Here is a 14607-nt window from a genome sequence, read left to right on the forward strand (position 1 = left end):
TCTCTAAGTGAGTATCTCTCACTAGCAAGTAAAACTAGACCAAATGTCCAAAAGAGAACTTTTAAGACTCTCCTTCTGCCCTTGAAATTATTTCAACGTTCATTCTACAAATTTTTACTGAGCATATGTTCAGGCACTGTGCTGTATACTGGCACAACAATGTGAACTTGAAGAAGACAGATGGCAAGTTAGAAAATGAACTATGAAGAATATAAAATGTGTGTGATAGAGAATAGAGGAGAAGGCTCCTACTTTTGATAAACTAGTCAAGTCATGCTTCCACAGTCTTACATTCTCTCCCTCAGAAAATGATATGTATCTAGGGGTTCCAGCCAGAAACCTAGGTATCTGTTCCCCACAAACAATCCTACAGGTCAATCTACAGGGTTCTAACTCCAGAATCCACCTTGAATTTGAAGAGAACTCAAGCAACCAAAGAAAAGAGATATGGACAAATAATGACAACTTTAATAGAAGTCACAGAAGGAAATGCATTAAGTTACAGAAGAAAATTTCAGTGAAACCTAACTCACTCTGGGAGAAGTCAGAAAAGGCTTCCTGGAAGAAGGATAATTAGGATAAGTCCAGATGATCACTACAAAAAGCCAAACAAAAAAAGTACAGAAGACTATGCCAAGGGGCACCTGGGTAGCTCAGTCATTAAGCATCTGCCTTCGGCCCAGGTCATGATCCCAGCATTCTGGGATCAAGCCACACATCGGGCTCCCTGCTCGGTGGGAAGCCTGCTTCTCCCTCTCCCACTCCCCCTGCTGGTGTTCCCTCTCTTGCTATGTCTCTCTCTGTCCACTAAATAAATAAAATCTTAAAAAAAAAAAAAAGACTATGCCAAGAACAGGGAACAGCACAACATGGCACATCACTGAATCTAAAACATGTCCAGTGTGATAAAATCCTAGAAGAGGGAGAGGGGTTTAATAAAAGGACAAAAGAAAGCAGAAGTTATCAAAGATTAAAGAGATTATGTCACAAGGGCACAGAAATCAACTTGAAGAGTCTCCTACTGGCCAAATACGGGACAATTTGACTATAATAGATTAAAACACATTAAAATCCAGAAGCTTGTGATGATACCAAAAAATGAAAATTAAGGTGAAAACCTTCACTAAACAACTCGTTTTAAATTATTCTGACACATTACAAAGGGAAATGGTTTCAGCTCAGATCAAGATCTTGGTGTCATGAGGTCAAGCCCCACATCGGGCTCCGTGCTCAGCAAGGAATCTGCTTGGGATTCTTTCTCCCTCTCCCTCTGCCCCTCCCAGCTACTGCACTCTCTCCTTCCCTCTAAAATAAATAAATCTTAAAAACACACACACACACAACAATAAGATTCCATTACATCCACTAAAATGCCTATAATCAAAGTCTCAAAAGTGGTCAACATAGTAAATATTGTTAGGTGTTTTTCACAATACAAAAAAATCTTAATTAAAAAAATAGACTAGCAGATACCAAAGAGTAGCCAAATAGGTGGTAAGAGAAATTACTTCTATAAAATAAATGCAGGAGGAATTAAACAATCAGGGTATCACCATTTTTACAAGCCCTAACGAGATAATGGATTCAGACAATAATCAACAAAAGATGCTAAAAACATTAGGGAAAGGGTAATCTTAAAATGTAAGAACAAGGTTGATACAACTCACCAAACTTATTAGCATCACTAATGGGAGGATAACTAGACACCATGTAACTCTAATGGGTAGGAAATACACAACAAACATCTATGGGATATTTTTATTTTTTAAAAAAAAAAGAACCTGAATCTAATAAAGTATCTAACTACCAGCTTTCTGGAAACAGAGAGTAAGTTACAGCAGTGGTTCTCAAACTTGAGCATCAGAATAACCTAGAGGAGGCTTCTTAAAACACAGAATGCTGGGAAGCACTGAATTAGAGGAAACCATAAGGAAGAAAACAGCCATACAAAGAATGTGGGAAACTTTTTAAGAAAAATAATGCAGTTTCAACAAGAGATCATATTTTAAAAGAGAGGGGAGGCTGTTATAGAAAAAAGTTACTTAAGCAACATAACTGCAAACGTAATATGCAGACTCTTTTAAGATTCTAATTCAAGCAGGGGCGCCTGAGTGGCTGAGGGGTTAAACATCTGACTCTTGATTTTGACTTAGGTCATGATCTCAGGGTCATGAGATGGGGCCGGTGTTGGGCTCCATGCTGGGCATGGTGCCTGCTTAAGATTCTCTCTCTCTCTCTGCTCCTTCCCCCTTCTCTCCTCCCCAACCTCTCTCTCCCTTCTCAAAAAAAAAAAAAAAAAAGATTCTAAGTCAAACAAATCTACTACAAAAAGACATCTTGAAACACCTGAGAAAATATTACTATAGTCTAAGAATAGATCATTAAGGAATTTCTGTTTAAGTATAATAACAGAATAATGGCTCTGCTTTAAAAAAAAAACCTTATGTTAATTGGGGGGGGAGTCAAGGCTAGAGACTGTGCAAAAGCCACACAATACAGGGCTACGGCCCATTAGTTTGGGCCTAAACAAAATGGTTTTACACATAAGCATGGAATCATCATAGTACAACATCTGGTTCCTGAATGTCATGTGCTAAGCACTGCATTAAGTACTTAATATGACTTATTTCTTTGAATCCTTAAAATAACTCTGTAATGCAGATATTAAATTCTATACCATTTTGCATGTTGATCATAATCAGAATTTGCCTTTTTTAAAGGATGAAGTGTTGAGAATAGTTTGGAAGAAGACAAGAGTGATAGAAAAAAGAACAATTAAGAGACTGTTACAACAGGGTAAGAATTTCTAGTACAGACAGTAAGAGCAAATACTCATGCATTACGAATAAAACAAAAATACAGCAATTTTTTTAACGTGAATTATGTCCTACACACATTTAATTCTGAAACAAACTTCTTCACCAAATTAGACATTTTTCAAAGAATTTTACTTTTAAAGCAATCATTTTATATGTACTGCAGTTATTGGACTTACAGTTAATTCTTCTTCTACTGCAAAGTGGCCTGATGGAAAAAACATAAAATAGTATGTTCTCCTAGAAAGCACCTTCTTTCCCAAATCCTCAAAAATATGAAAACAAGTTACTGTTTTAATTCTATAAATTACTGAAATAATATCCCTGTGCTATCCTTCACACTCATCTTCAGCTCATGAAGCTTAGATAAGACAAGCACACAGAAATCTATATGGTAAGGGTCTTTTTTAAAAGTGAAAACTGAAGGGAAGGGGGTGATTCCTGACCACCTTTTCCAAAGGGGTGATCATGAAAGACCATATTTCAAGGCTCCTAAACCTTTGTTTGTACCAGAAGTCTCTCCTATCCCAGAGCCCTACTGTGACTTATTACCACTGGGCCTTGTATACTGCTAAATCTAGGAACAGACACTTCAATGCTGAGCTGTGGGTTAGTTGCCAATGGCTATGTCCAAGTCAGATTTAACAACTTAAACTGACTAAAACAAAACAAAACCAAAAAAGGACTCTAGAAAGGAAAGCATGGAAAACTGGAATGAAATTGTAATCTACTCTAAAACCTGAGTTAATTCATTTGTTATTAGGGAAATGCAAATTAAAATCACAATAAGAGGTGCACCTGGGTGGCTCAGTCGGTTAAGCAATGGACTCTTGGTTTCAGCTCAGATCACGATCTTGGTGTCATGAGGTCAAGCCCCACATCGGGCTCCGTGCTCAGCAAGGAATCTGCTTGGGATTCTTTCTCCCTCTCCCTCTGCCCCTCCCCTACTGCACTCTCTCCTTCCCTCTAAAATAAATAAATCTTAAAAACACACACACACACAACAATGAGATTCCATTACATCCACTAAAATGCCTATAATCAAAGTCTCAAAAGTGGTCAACATAGTAAATATTGTTAGGTGTTTTTCACCAATACAAAAAAATCTTAATTAAAAAAATAGACTAACAGATACCAGGTATTGGAGGGGATGTGGGGCAATTATAACCTTCATACACTGCTCATGGTACAACAAAATGGTACAACTACTTCAGAAAAGTTGGGAATTTTTTTAAAAGTTAACCATATACTTAGCATGTGACCCAGCAATCCCACTCCTAGGTAACCATCCAAGAGAAATGAAAACATAGGTCTGCATAAAGATTTGTACACAAATGTTCACAGCCACATTGTTCATCACAGCCCAAATCTGAGAACAACCCAAATGTCTGCCAGTTGGTACTGAATGGAAAAGGAAATTGTGGTATACCCATACAATGGAATACTACTCAGCAATAAAACCAAAGGAACTACTGATAAGTGTAACTTAGAGGAATCTCAAAAATCATCACTCTGAGTTTAAATAAGCCAGACAGAAAAGACTATAAACAATATGATCACATTTATAGCAAATTCCAGAAAAGTCAAAACTGCACTCATTAGAGCAGATCAGTGACTGCCCTGAGTGAGGATGGGTTAAGAACTGACTACATAGGGGTATGAGGAAACTTCTGGGGGAATGGAAGTGTTCTAAAACTTCACTGAGCTGGCGAGTACAAAACTGTATACATGTAACAAAATTCACAGAACGTGCACTTAGAATGGCTTGATTTTATTGTATGTAAATTACAGCTCAATGAAGTTCTTTAAAAAAATTACCAGGATGCCTGGGTGGCTCAGTTGGTTAAGCACCTGCCTTCCACTCAGGACATGATCCCAGGGTCCTGGGATCTAGCAACGCATCGGGCTCCTTGCTCAGCGAGAAGCCTGCTTCTCCCTCTGCCTGCCACTCCCCCTGCTTGTGTTCTCTTTCTCCGACAAACAAAATCTTTTTAAAAAAAATTACCTGGATTACTTAGACCTGCAAGTTACTAGCTGTGTGATGTTAACCAGTTCTGATTTTCTCACATGTACACTTGTACACATTTTATTTTTTTAAAGCAATCACTTCTAAACCATACTGCACTTATTGGGCTTACACATAATTCTTACTTCCACTGGAAAAAGGATCATAAAGTTATCTATACTGCTACTTGCTCTATCTCACAAGGTTGTTGTGAAATAGCACATGAGATAACTAATGAGAAAGTGCTTTGGCAACTCTAGTGTTACACAACTATATAGTAGGCTTTATGTTTTTTTAAAAATAACAAATAGACATAAAAATTTTTTTCAAATAGACTTGAGACCCTTGGAAACCTGAGTACCCCAAAGTCAATCTTTGCCCAAAAACAGAAAGCTTAATCAAATGTCACCTTTTTAATATCCTCAACCTGCTTTCTACTAACTCTTGATTTACTGGATGTCTCAATGTAGTTTTATCCAGACTACACTTTCGTTTTCAAAAGAAAATCAGTAATGGTTTTTAAAAGTCATTAGATGAGCACGGCAAGACATTTATTTCCCAGTGGAAAAGACCCAAACCTGAAAAACTGTTCTATTAAACACTTTTCCAAGATGTTCACACTGTGATTTTTCTTCCTCTAAAAGTCAGTTCTTTCCGTTTAATACTACAATTCCACACGTATTACTGAGTGTTTAGTAATGTGACCTGCATTACTGAGAGTGAATAATTTTAAGAATATGAAAACCTTTTACCAATGTGGTACAGTCATTTCAAACTTTTGCCTGTTGCAAAATTTAACAGACTCTCATTTTTTCCTACTACTGAACAACCGGGCTCTTTGCTGTCCTACCAGGTTTGAGTGATATGTGACATTTAGCCTAGTTATATTTACAAGTTTCCACACCGCAACAAGTATGAAGGCTATGTGAAAGACATAATCTCTTCTTCAAATGTGGTTTGGCGACTAAATTTTACCTTGAATTCATGATTCTACTACACTGTCTTAAAATTCTAAGAAGTGTTTCTACCCGCAACAGGTACTGCAACCAAAAATTAATACAGCCTGTAATACCACAAAATATCTTGCTATCGTTTTCAATTTTTAAAGACTCGTTTCTGGTAACAGTTGTAACGGGATGATTCTATGGTCAATTCTAAGGCCGTGCTTCCTTTCATTCGGTCCTGCTTCAGCCTAGTCAGTAGTAACCATAAACTCTTAGGTTTCACCTTTCTCCTTCGGTAACAATCAGACCGCTCGTTCCGGTAACTGCACACCTCCAATACTATTTTCCAAGAAACCTGAAAGAACTGCACCTTGCCTACTCGCTCCTCCAGCTTTCTACCCTCAGAAGATTGCCATAACGTGCAGCTCTCCCCACAACAGTAAGCGTGCTGAAATGAAGCACCCAGAGAGCGACTGGTCTCGGGGAGGAGGAGAGAACTTCTGGGCCCCGAGGACTGGGGCTGAGGTCCAGCCCAGCCAGCTCCCAACTCAACTCGCTGCCAGAAAGGAGTGTGGACCCTACGCTCAGGCCGCGGTGCTCGGTGGGGGAAGCACAGCCGCGCGTGGCAGCCTAGCAGGACGTAAACAAACGGGCCGGGAGAAGGGGGAAGGGGCAAGTGCCGGGATGGGGGTGGTGGGTCGAGAGGACCTCGCTCCAACCCTCCAGCGCAGGTCCGCAGCCGCCCAGCCCCTCCCCACCGGGGCCCAGATCCCAGTCCCGGCACGGCGCTGCCGCGAGGGAACGAACACCGAAGGCCCCTGCACATCTGGAGCCCGGAGCCCACAAGGCCATCGGCTCGGCGCCCCCCCGCCCCGCAGCGCCCTACCTGAACGCGCAATCTGGGTCCCGCGCGTCCCGACCGGGCGTGCCCAGCCCGCTCCTCTTGCTGAAGAGCTTCTGGAACAGCGTAGGGGCCATGCTGACCACGGCCAAACCAGGGTCGCTCCTTAGGGCGCTCGCTGGGCCCCCGCTCCTAGAGCCGCCCCGCCACCCCCATGAGCGCCTCAGTCATATGACAGAAATTAGTCACTTCAAACGGCCACGGCGCGCGGGGCGGGGCGCGAGGCAAGGCCGGCGTCCATTGGCTGGCGGTGAGCCGCATCACGTGGCGGCGCGCGGAGCAGGGGGCAAGGCGGGGGCGTAGGGCGGAGCTGGCCCCCATAGGCTGACTAGTGGATTCCCTCACGTGGCAGCTCACGGGGCGGGGTGTGCGCGGAAAGAAGGGGAGGGACGGGGAGTTGAGGTGGTTGGGGAAGTGAAGGGGGAACGCGCTCTGGTCGCGGTCCCTCTGCTTGACGTTGTCTGCTGCTATCTGAGGCTACGGCGGAGTGGTGCGGGAACGACGCCCGGTGCTTTGGAATGCAGAAGGCTTCGTCTCCCGGCACCCACGACAAAGAGAGATGCTTAGAACTCCACGGGCAGCCGACCGGCCCCCGCCATCCCCTCCTCAGACTCCAGGGTTTCGCACCTCCGTAGCGCTCCTGGCAGGTCCAGCGGCCCCCTGAGCAGAGGAGGCGCGCGACCTGTGCTAGATGTTGAGTGCGGGGCCAATAGGCCTGCCCGCGCAGGCCTCGAGGGGTGTGGGCTTAGAGCTTGACAGCGCGTGGCTGGTGGAGAGCCCTGCCCTGACACTTGCCACAGCTTTGACCTACAGCAAAGAAGACCTCGGCCAGAGACTTATTAGGGCAGCCGCCTCAGGGTTTGCCGCTAGTTCCTCAAACCCTGACAACAGGAATTAGCCTTTTGTGAGAACTAACGATGGGATTTAAGCTCTATCTTAACGTCTAGGTATATAGGGAGAGGGGAATTACGCAATGGAACTGTAAACAAATGGATTTTATACGAGGAAAACCGCTTTCTAAAGGAAAAACAAAAACATTGCTCAAAAATGACCTTACAGTCTTATTAAACCCAGAACGCCAAATTTTATCAGGGTTCATATCTTATAAATTTTCACCAGCATTTATTCACCTACTCCCCCTCCAGAATTAGGAATTTTGTACCACGGGGGCACCTGGGTGGCACAGCGGTTAAGCCTCTGCCTTCAGCTCAGGGCGTGATCCCGGCGTTATGGGATCGAGCCACATCAGGCTCTTCTGCTATGAGCCTGCTTCTTCCTCTCCCACTCCCCCTGCTTGTGTTCCCTCTCTCGCTGGCTGTCTCTATCTCTGTCGAATAAATAAAAATAAAATCTTTAAAAAAAAAAAAAAAAAAAAGGAATTTTGTACCACGGGATGAAATTCTCTGGCAAATACGGATGTCAGGAAATAACTGGTATGTGGTTGGAAGGCTAGATACAAAACAAAATAAAATATAAACACCTTATGAAAATTTCATTTAATTACGCAGACAAATCAAATTGTATTTTCTTTAAGGGGCTACCAGTTCCCACTAATTTGCAGCTAGAGTTTAAACTATAAAATAAGTGGCCTTATATAGAAAAAAGAAACTAAAGAGGCAGACTGTGTATCTGAGAATTTCAGCAGTCAGCATGATGAGTTTCACCATTACAAGATTTTTCTTAAAGCACTATTCATAAATGATTAAGAAATTAAATTTTTTTAAAGATTTTATTTATTTATTTGACAAAGAGCGACAGCCAGCGAGAGAGGGAACACAAGCAGGGAGAGTGGGAGAGGAAGAAACAGGCTCCTAGTGGAGAAGCCTGATGTGGGGCTTGATCCCAGAATGCCAGGATCACTCCGTGAGCCCAAGGCAGACGCTTAACGACTGTGTCACCCAGGCACCCCCAAGAAATTAATTTTTTAAGATTTTATTTATTTATTTGAGAGAAAGAAAGCATGTGGGGAGGGGCAAAGGGAGAGGGAGAAGCAGACTCCCGGCTGAGCTGGGAGCCCAATGGGACTCAATCCTAGGACCCTGAGATCAGGACTTGAGCTATCCAGGCACCCCAAAAAATTAATTTATTAATTCTACAAATGCTTATGTGCCCTTGGTCCAGGTACTGGGGATCCAAAGTAAACACAAAGACAAAACTAACTTTCTATATAAGGAGATAATAAATAAGTGAACAAGGTAATTTTAGGACTAGCTTCTAAATGAGAACTAAGCAATGAGATGAGCGAATGGGGAAGGTCTCTGTGAGAAGGTAACATTTGAGGTTCTCAGGTTAAGATTCATTCATAGCTCCTCTGTACATTGCCCAAGCTCCAGAACTTAGAGCAATACAGATTCAAAACTGCCCGACTATGGCCTATGTAAAGATAATCCTCTGGATTATTGCCCTAGACAGGGAAAGATTTCTAATAAGGCAAAATGAACTATGTATACAGTTGACCCATGAACAATGTGGGGGCAAGGAGCCCCAACCCCTGTAACCTCAAAAATCCAAGTATAACTTAGAATCCCCCAAAACTTAACTACTAATAGCCTACAGTTGACCAGAAGCCTTATTGATAACATAAACAGTTCATTAACACAAAACATATATTATATAAGCATGTATTATATAGTGTATTCTTATGACAAGGTAAGCTAGAGAAAATAAAATATTAAAATCATAAGGGAAATCCATTTATAGTACCAGGCTGTAAAAATCTACATATATGAGGATTCACAGGGTTCAAATTCTATTTCCCACCCCCCAACACCCAAAAATGTGAACATGGAATAAAATTTTTGTTAACAAAAAATAAAGTCAATGCAATTTTTAAAAGTGAGAAAATGCACATCCTATAAGTCAATTAATCATTTGGGGGCGTCTTATTTTGCTTTTATATGAGCAAGTTACACTAAATGAGTTCAAGTGGAAACAAGCTCAAGCCTGTATATACAGAACCAATGACACTGAGGACTCATGGCTGGTCCATGGCTGGCACAGAGAAGAGTATTTCCTTGTCCCCTCAGAAGTAAGTTTCTAAATACAATAACCTTGTGTGCTTTCATCTTGGGAAAAAGTTACTTCATGGGATAATTATAGATATTAATAGTAAGGGAAAGAATATTACTGCTTGCATAAGAGATACTTCATTTTACTATTCTCTAATCATATAACTTCATTTCTATAGTCTCATTTAGCCTTATGCTTGAAAGGTACAGAAAAAAACTAGCTATCATTCATCACATTTCCTTTATGTTGCAGGGTAATATTCAAATTACAGAATAAGAAAGGACTAACATGATACGAGTTTGTTATAAAAGAAGACACGTTACTTAATTATGCAGACTACATTAAAAATAATTTCCAATAATATAAAAGACAAGGGCACTCTCTTCTGGTTACAGATATGGGAAAAGGTGGCAATAAAACTAGAATCTTACTCTCTTAAACACATGCTAATAAGCATGCCTCAATTGTGCTCAATTTTCCTGAAACAAGTTAAATTTTCACTGAGAATGTCACAGAACAAGACTTCAGAATCTAGATCATCAAGTAAAACTGCCTGAAGGATTCAGGTACTTCAGTGGTTTTTTGTTGTTGGTGTTTAGGGTTTTTAAAAAGATTTCTAATTTATTAATTAGAGAGAGAGAGAGCACAAGCAGGGGGAGGGGCAGACAGAGAGGGAGAAGCAGACTCCCTGCTGAGCATGGAGCCTGATGTGGGACTTGATCCCAGGATCCTAAGATCATGACCTGAGCTGAAGGCAGGCACTTAACTGACTGAGCCACCCAGGCACCCCACTACCTCAATTTTAAAAGCTGCTAAACTAATTGATGATTTACTGCTATAATAAAGGAATGGAAGTAGTTTGAGACACCAGAAAACCTAAACTTTTATTTATTCAACCAATATTTCTTGAGGTCTCTAAGGTCTCAGTCTCTGTTGTAGGAACTGAGGACATAGTGCTGAACAGAGAAGTCCCTACTCTTGGGAACTTAGTCCTCAGTGGGAACAGGCAAAATAAACAAGATGTTTGCAAGTTGTCCTAGGATCTAGGAGCAAAATAGTTGATAGCAAGCATCTGGCGATGGCCAAATTTACACAGCGTGGTCAGGACAGTCTTCTCCAAAGATGTGGGATTTAAATTGAGGTCTAAACAATGAAAAGGAACCAGCAGTGGGAAGAAGGTAGTGACGAACATTCTGGCAAAGAGAAAATGTACAAAGGCTCTCAGGCAGATATAGGTTTGACTTGTTTGAAGAAGAAAAAAGAGGCCAGAAGAGCTGAGTGCTCTGTGGGAAGAAGAAGAGTTTGTGAGGCGGTTACAAAGTCATAAGGAGCCACATTATGTAGGTACCTTGTAAATCATGGCAAAGAGGTTAGATTAAATGTGATGGGAGCTACTACAGGAGTTTAAAACAGGAGAGGGACATCCTCCAATTAATGCCTCTAGAAGACTACTCCGGCTGCTTTGAGGAGAAAGGATTATAAAAGAATGAGAATGAAAGCAGAGAAACTGTATAGGAGGCACTGTGTATTTTCAGTGGAAGTGGATGATGGCTAACTGGAGTTATTCTGGAGATAAAGCCAACAGAACTTCTGACAGAAGTGAAGGAAAGAAAAACCAAGGATCAATTTCTAGGTTTTTCCCTTAAGCATCTAAATGGAAGTCATTTCCCAATACAATGATCAAGAAAAGCACAGGTTTAAAGAAGAAAATCAAGCATAATAAGTTTGGATATAATGAGTTTGAATTGTCTTTTAGATATCCATGTAGAGATTCTGAGTAGAATATACGGGGAGAAGACAGGATTGGAAAGATAAATTTTGGAGGCATTTAAAATAATGAAATGGAGGAGCTTACCTAGGGAGAATGTGTATGTGTAGAAGGGAGTTCAGGACTAAGATTCAATGAGGACAACCTTATAGGTCTTGAAGAAAAGAATCCAGCAAAGAAGAATAAGGAGAGAAGAAAAATGTGCCCAAAGGAGGAAAGGATCAACTGTATTGATTGTTGCTGAAAATTTAAGTGTCCATGAGATTTCTCTACATGGACATCTTGACAAGAGAAGTTTCAGTGGACTCATGTGAGCAAAAACCTGAATGGAGTGTGTTCAAAAAAGTAAAGGGTAGAAAGGAAGTGGTAAGGCAAGTATAGACAATTCCTCTGTTTTGCTGAGATAGGGAGCAGAGAAATGAGGACTGAGTGGAGATGGGAGGAGGGAAAATTGGTTTTTTTCTTTTTTCAAAATGAAAGATGTTAGAGAATTTTATATTCTAACGGAAACAATCAAAAGGAGATGATGTGGCGCCTGGGTGGCTCAGTCAGTTAAGCATCTGACTCTTGATTTCAGCTGAGGTCGTAATCTCAGAGTCATGAGATCAAGCCCCATGTGGGGCTCCATGCTCAGCGAGGAGTCTGCTTAAGATTTTCCCCCCTCCTTCTCTCTCCACCTCTGTTCCTCCCCTGCCCCTGCTTGTGCTCTCTCTCTAAAATAAATAAATAAAAGAATGAATGAATAAATAAAATTTTTACATCTTTAAAAAAAGAGAGAGATGGTGACATCAGGCACCTACTATGTTCTAGGTGCTCAGAGTACAGTAACAAATAAGACAGGTAGAATCCTTGCCCTTAAGAAACCAACAAGTAAACAAAAAGTTATTATACATTGTGATAAGTAGGAATTTTAAGGAATGAAACTTTTACTTTCAGTATAAAATAAATTGGTTTGAAATCCTCATCTTGAATTCTATTAGAAGTATACAAAAGAAGGTCCTTTATATAATGATAAACTTCTATGACAAATATTTTTCAAATACTTAATATATTTAATATGTGTCTGACAACTGTGCTAAAACTTGGAAATACGTGAATGAACAAGAAGTGGTTCTTACACTTGAAGAGCTTATAGGGGTGGAGGGGAGGGGAATTTGAGAGGCAATTTTAGTTCACTGTGACAAATGTTATGAAGTGGCCAAGTACAGGATGCCATGGGGATACAAAGAAAGACAATTAGCCTTCTGGGGGAATTAAGGAAAATTTTCTGAAGGAAGAAATGAATAGAGATTAAAAATAAAAATAGGAGAAGCTAAAGAAAAGAGGATGTGGGCAGGGGAGTTGTGTTTCAGGCAGATGGAGGAGCACATGCAAGGCTGAGGCATGATAAAATATAAAAATTCAGTGACCTATAATATAATCTAGTGATAACATTGAACTAGATTAAGAAAACTATATAAAATAAATTTAAAAGATCATACTTTATTCAGAACACATTGGAGAGCTACTGAGAGATTTTGCAGCAGAAAACATGATCAGATGAACATTTCAGAAAGCTCCTTCTGGATGCATTGTGGAAAATTAACTATAGGGTACAAAAATAAAGGTTGAGAATATTGTGGTAAGGCTGTTACACAAAACCATACAAGGTAATCCTGGCATAAATTCAGAGAAAGGCCATAGGAATGGAGGGGAATAAAAAATACTGAGGGCTACTTAGGATTCGGGACAAACAGGACTTCATGAATGACTGCCTATGAGAAAATAAGAGAAAGAGAGGAGCCATGGATGATAGCCAAGTTTCTGGCTCAACTAACATGGATGGATTAAGATATCTAACACTTAAACAGAAAACAGAAGAACTGCTTCAAGGGGGAAAATAACTTCAGGTTAGGATATGTTGAATATGAGATACCATAAGAAGCCATGGAGCAATGATGAACAAGCATTTGGCTGTATCGATCTAGAAGTCTGGGAAGGTCTTGGTTGAGTTCACCAGTCAGGATGTTCTATGTTACACATGACAGAAAAACCAAACTAAACTAGCATAGTTTAAAAGGAAACTGATGAGCTATCAGAACTGGACCTAAAGTAGATGGAAAGTTCAGGCACAGATGCATCTAGGGACAGAAACAATGATATCAAAAATCCAGTTTCTCTATCAAAGCTCTAATTTCTCTGTGTGAACTCCATTCCCAGGGCTCCATTTGTGGACACAGGTGGCTGCCAGCAGCTTTCCTTTCAGGTAAAATCCATTCAGGTAAAAATCCAAGAGAATAAAGAAAATGTCTGTATCCCAGCATTCCCAGAAAAAAACTCTGAGCTTTATACCAGTAGGATCATTTTAGGCCTTGGCCCCATTCCTGAATCAATCATTGTGCCAGAGTTCGGAGAGCTATGTTAATTTATTTAAACCATTAATCGCCCACCCCTGGAACTAAGGATGGGATCAATCCCACCTAAACCATATGGCTTAGAAATTCAAAACCCAATTAAGATGGAGGTAGAGGAGAAGTGAAACACAATGATGAACAAGTGTAGTTCCTTCACTCAAGGCCCTTACAGTATAGGAAGAAAAAAACAGAATTTGACTGGAAATTAGCTATAATTATTATTATAAGTAACATTATAATAAATACTATGATGTTGGCAAGTACAGAATGCTGTGGGAATACAAGGAAAGACAACTAATCTTGGGGGACAGATGCAGAGATAATCACCGCACATGTCCACTTATGTATATCCATGGATTTGGGGTCAACTGCACAGAGATGGTACTTGGAGTCAGAGGTAGATGAGATCACCCAGGGATGTTACAATGTAATATGAGAAGCAGCCCTGGAAGAGAACCCCAGGAAGCATCAAAAGTTAAAGGCTGGACAGAGGAAAATGAGCCTTCAGGAGAAATGGAAGAGAAAGAGCTGGAGATTGGATGAAAGCCTGGACAGTAACGTTTCCAAGAGGTCATTCCTTACTGGAGGCTTTCAAGAATAGAGCAGTAGTCTATAATATCATTAGCTGGGAGAGAGAGGTTGGGTAAGATGAGAACTGAAAAATACCCCTTAGATTAGCATCAAGGAGATTGCTAGTAACCTCGAGAGGAGCAGTGTCAGTGGAGAACCAGAGCTGAAGTCAGACTGTGTGTGTGCTGGGAGCAGGTGGAG

The 14607-nt window shown here is 40.8% G+C and overlaps 1 protein-coding gene across 2 annotated transcripts in view; it reads right to left on the minus strand.

The window, feature by feature from the left end:
- Window positions 1–6848, minus strand: part of FNIP1 (folliculin interacting protein 1) — a 151308-nt gene extending 144460 nt beyond the window's left edge. The window contains exon 1 of one of the 2 annotated variants that reach the window (XM_002912891.4): window positions 6652–6848. In XM_002912891.4, the coding sequence (XP_002912937.1) occupies window positions 6652–6743 (92 nt within the window). In that variant the 5' untranslated portion in view covers window positions 6744–6848. The remainder of the gene's footprint in view (window positions 1–6651) is intronic. The other variant, XM_002912892.4, reaches the window with a different exon arrangement.
- Window positions 6849–14607: the final 7759 nt, after the last annotated feature.

Source organism: Ailuropoda melanoleuca, chromosome 3 (genome assembly GCF_002007445.2).
Source record: "Ailuropoda melanoleuca isolate Jingjing chromosome 3, ASM200744v2, whole genome shotgun sequence".
In the NCBI taxonomy this organism is placed as follows: Eukaryota; Metazoa; Chordata; class Mammalia; order Carnivora; family Ursidae; genus Ailuropoda; species Ailuropoda melanoleuca.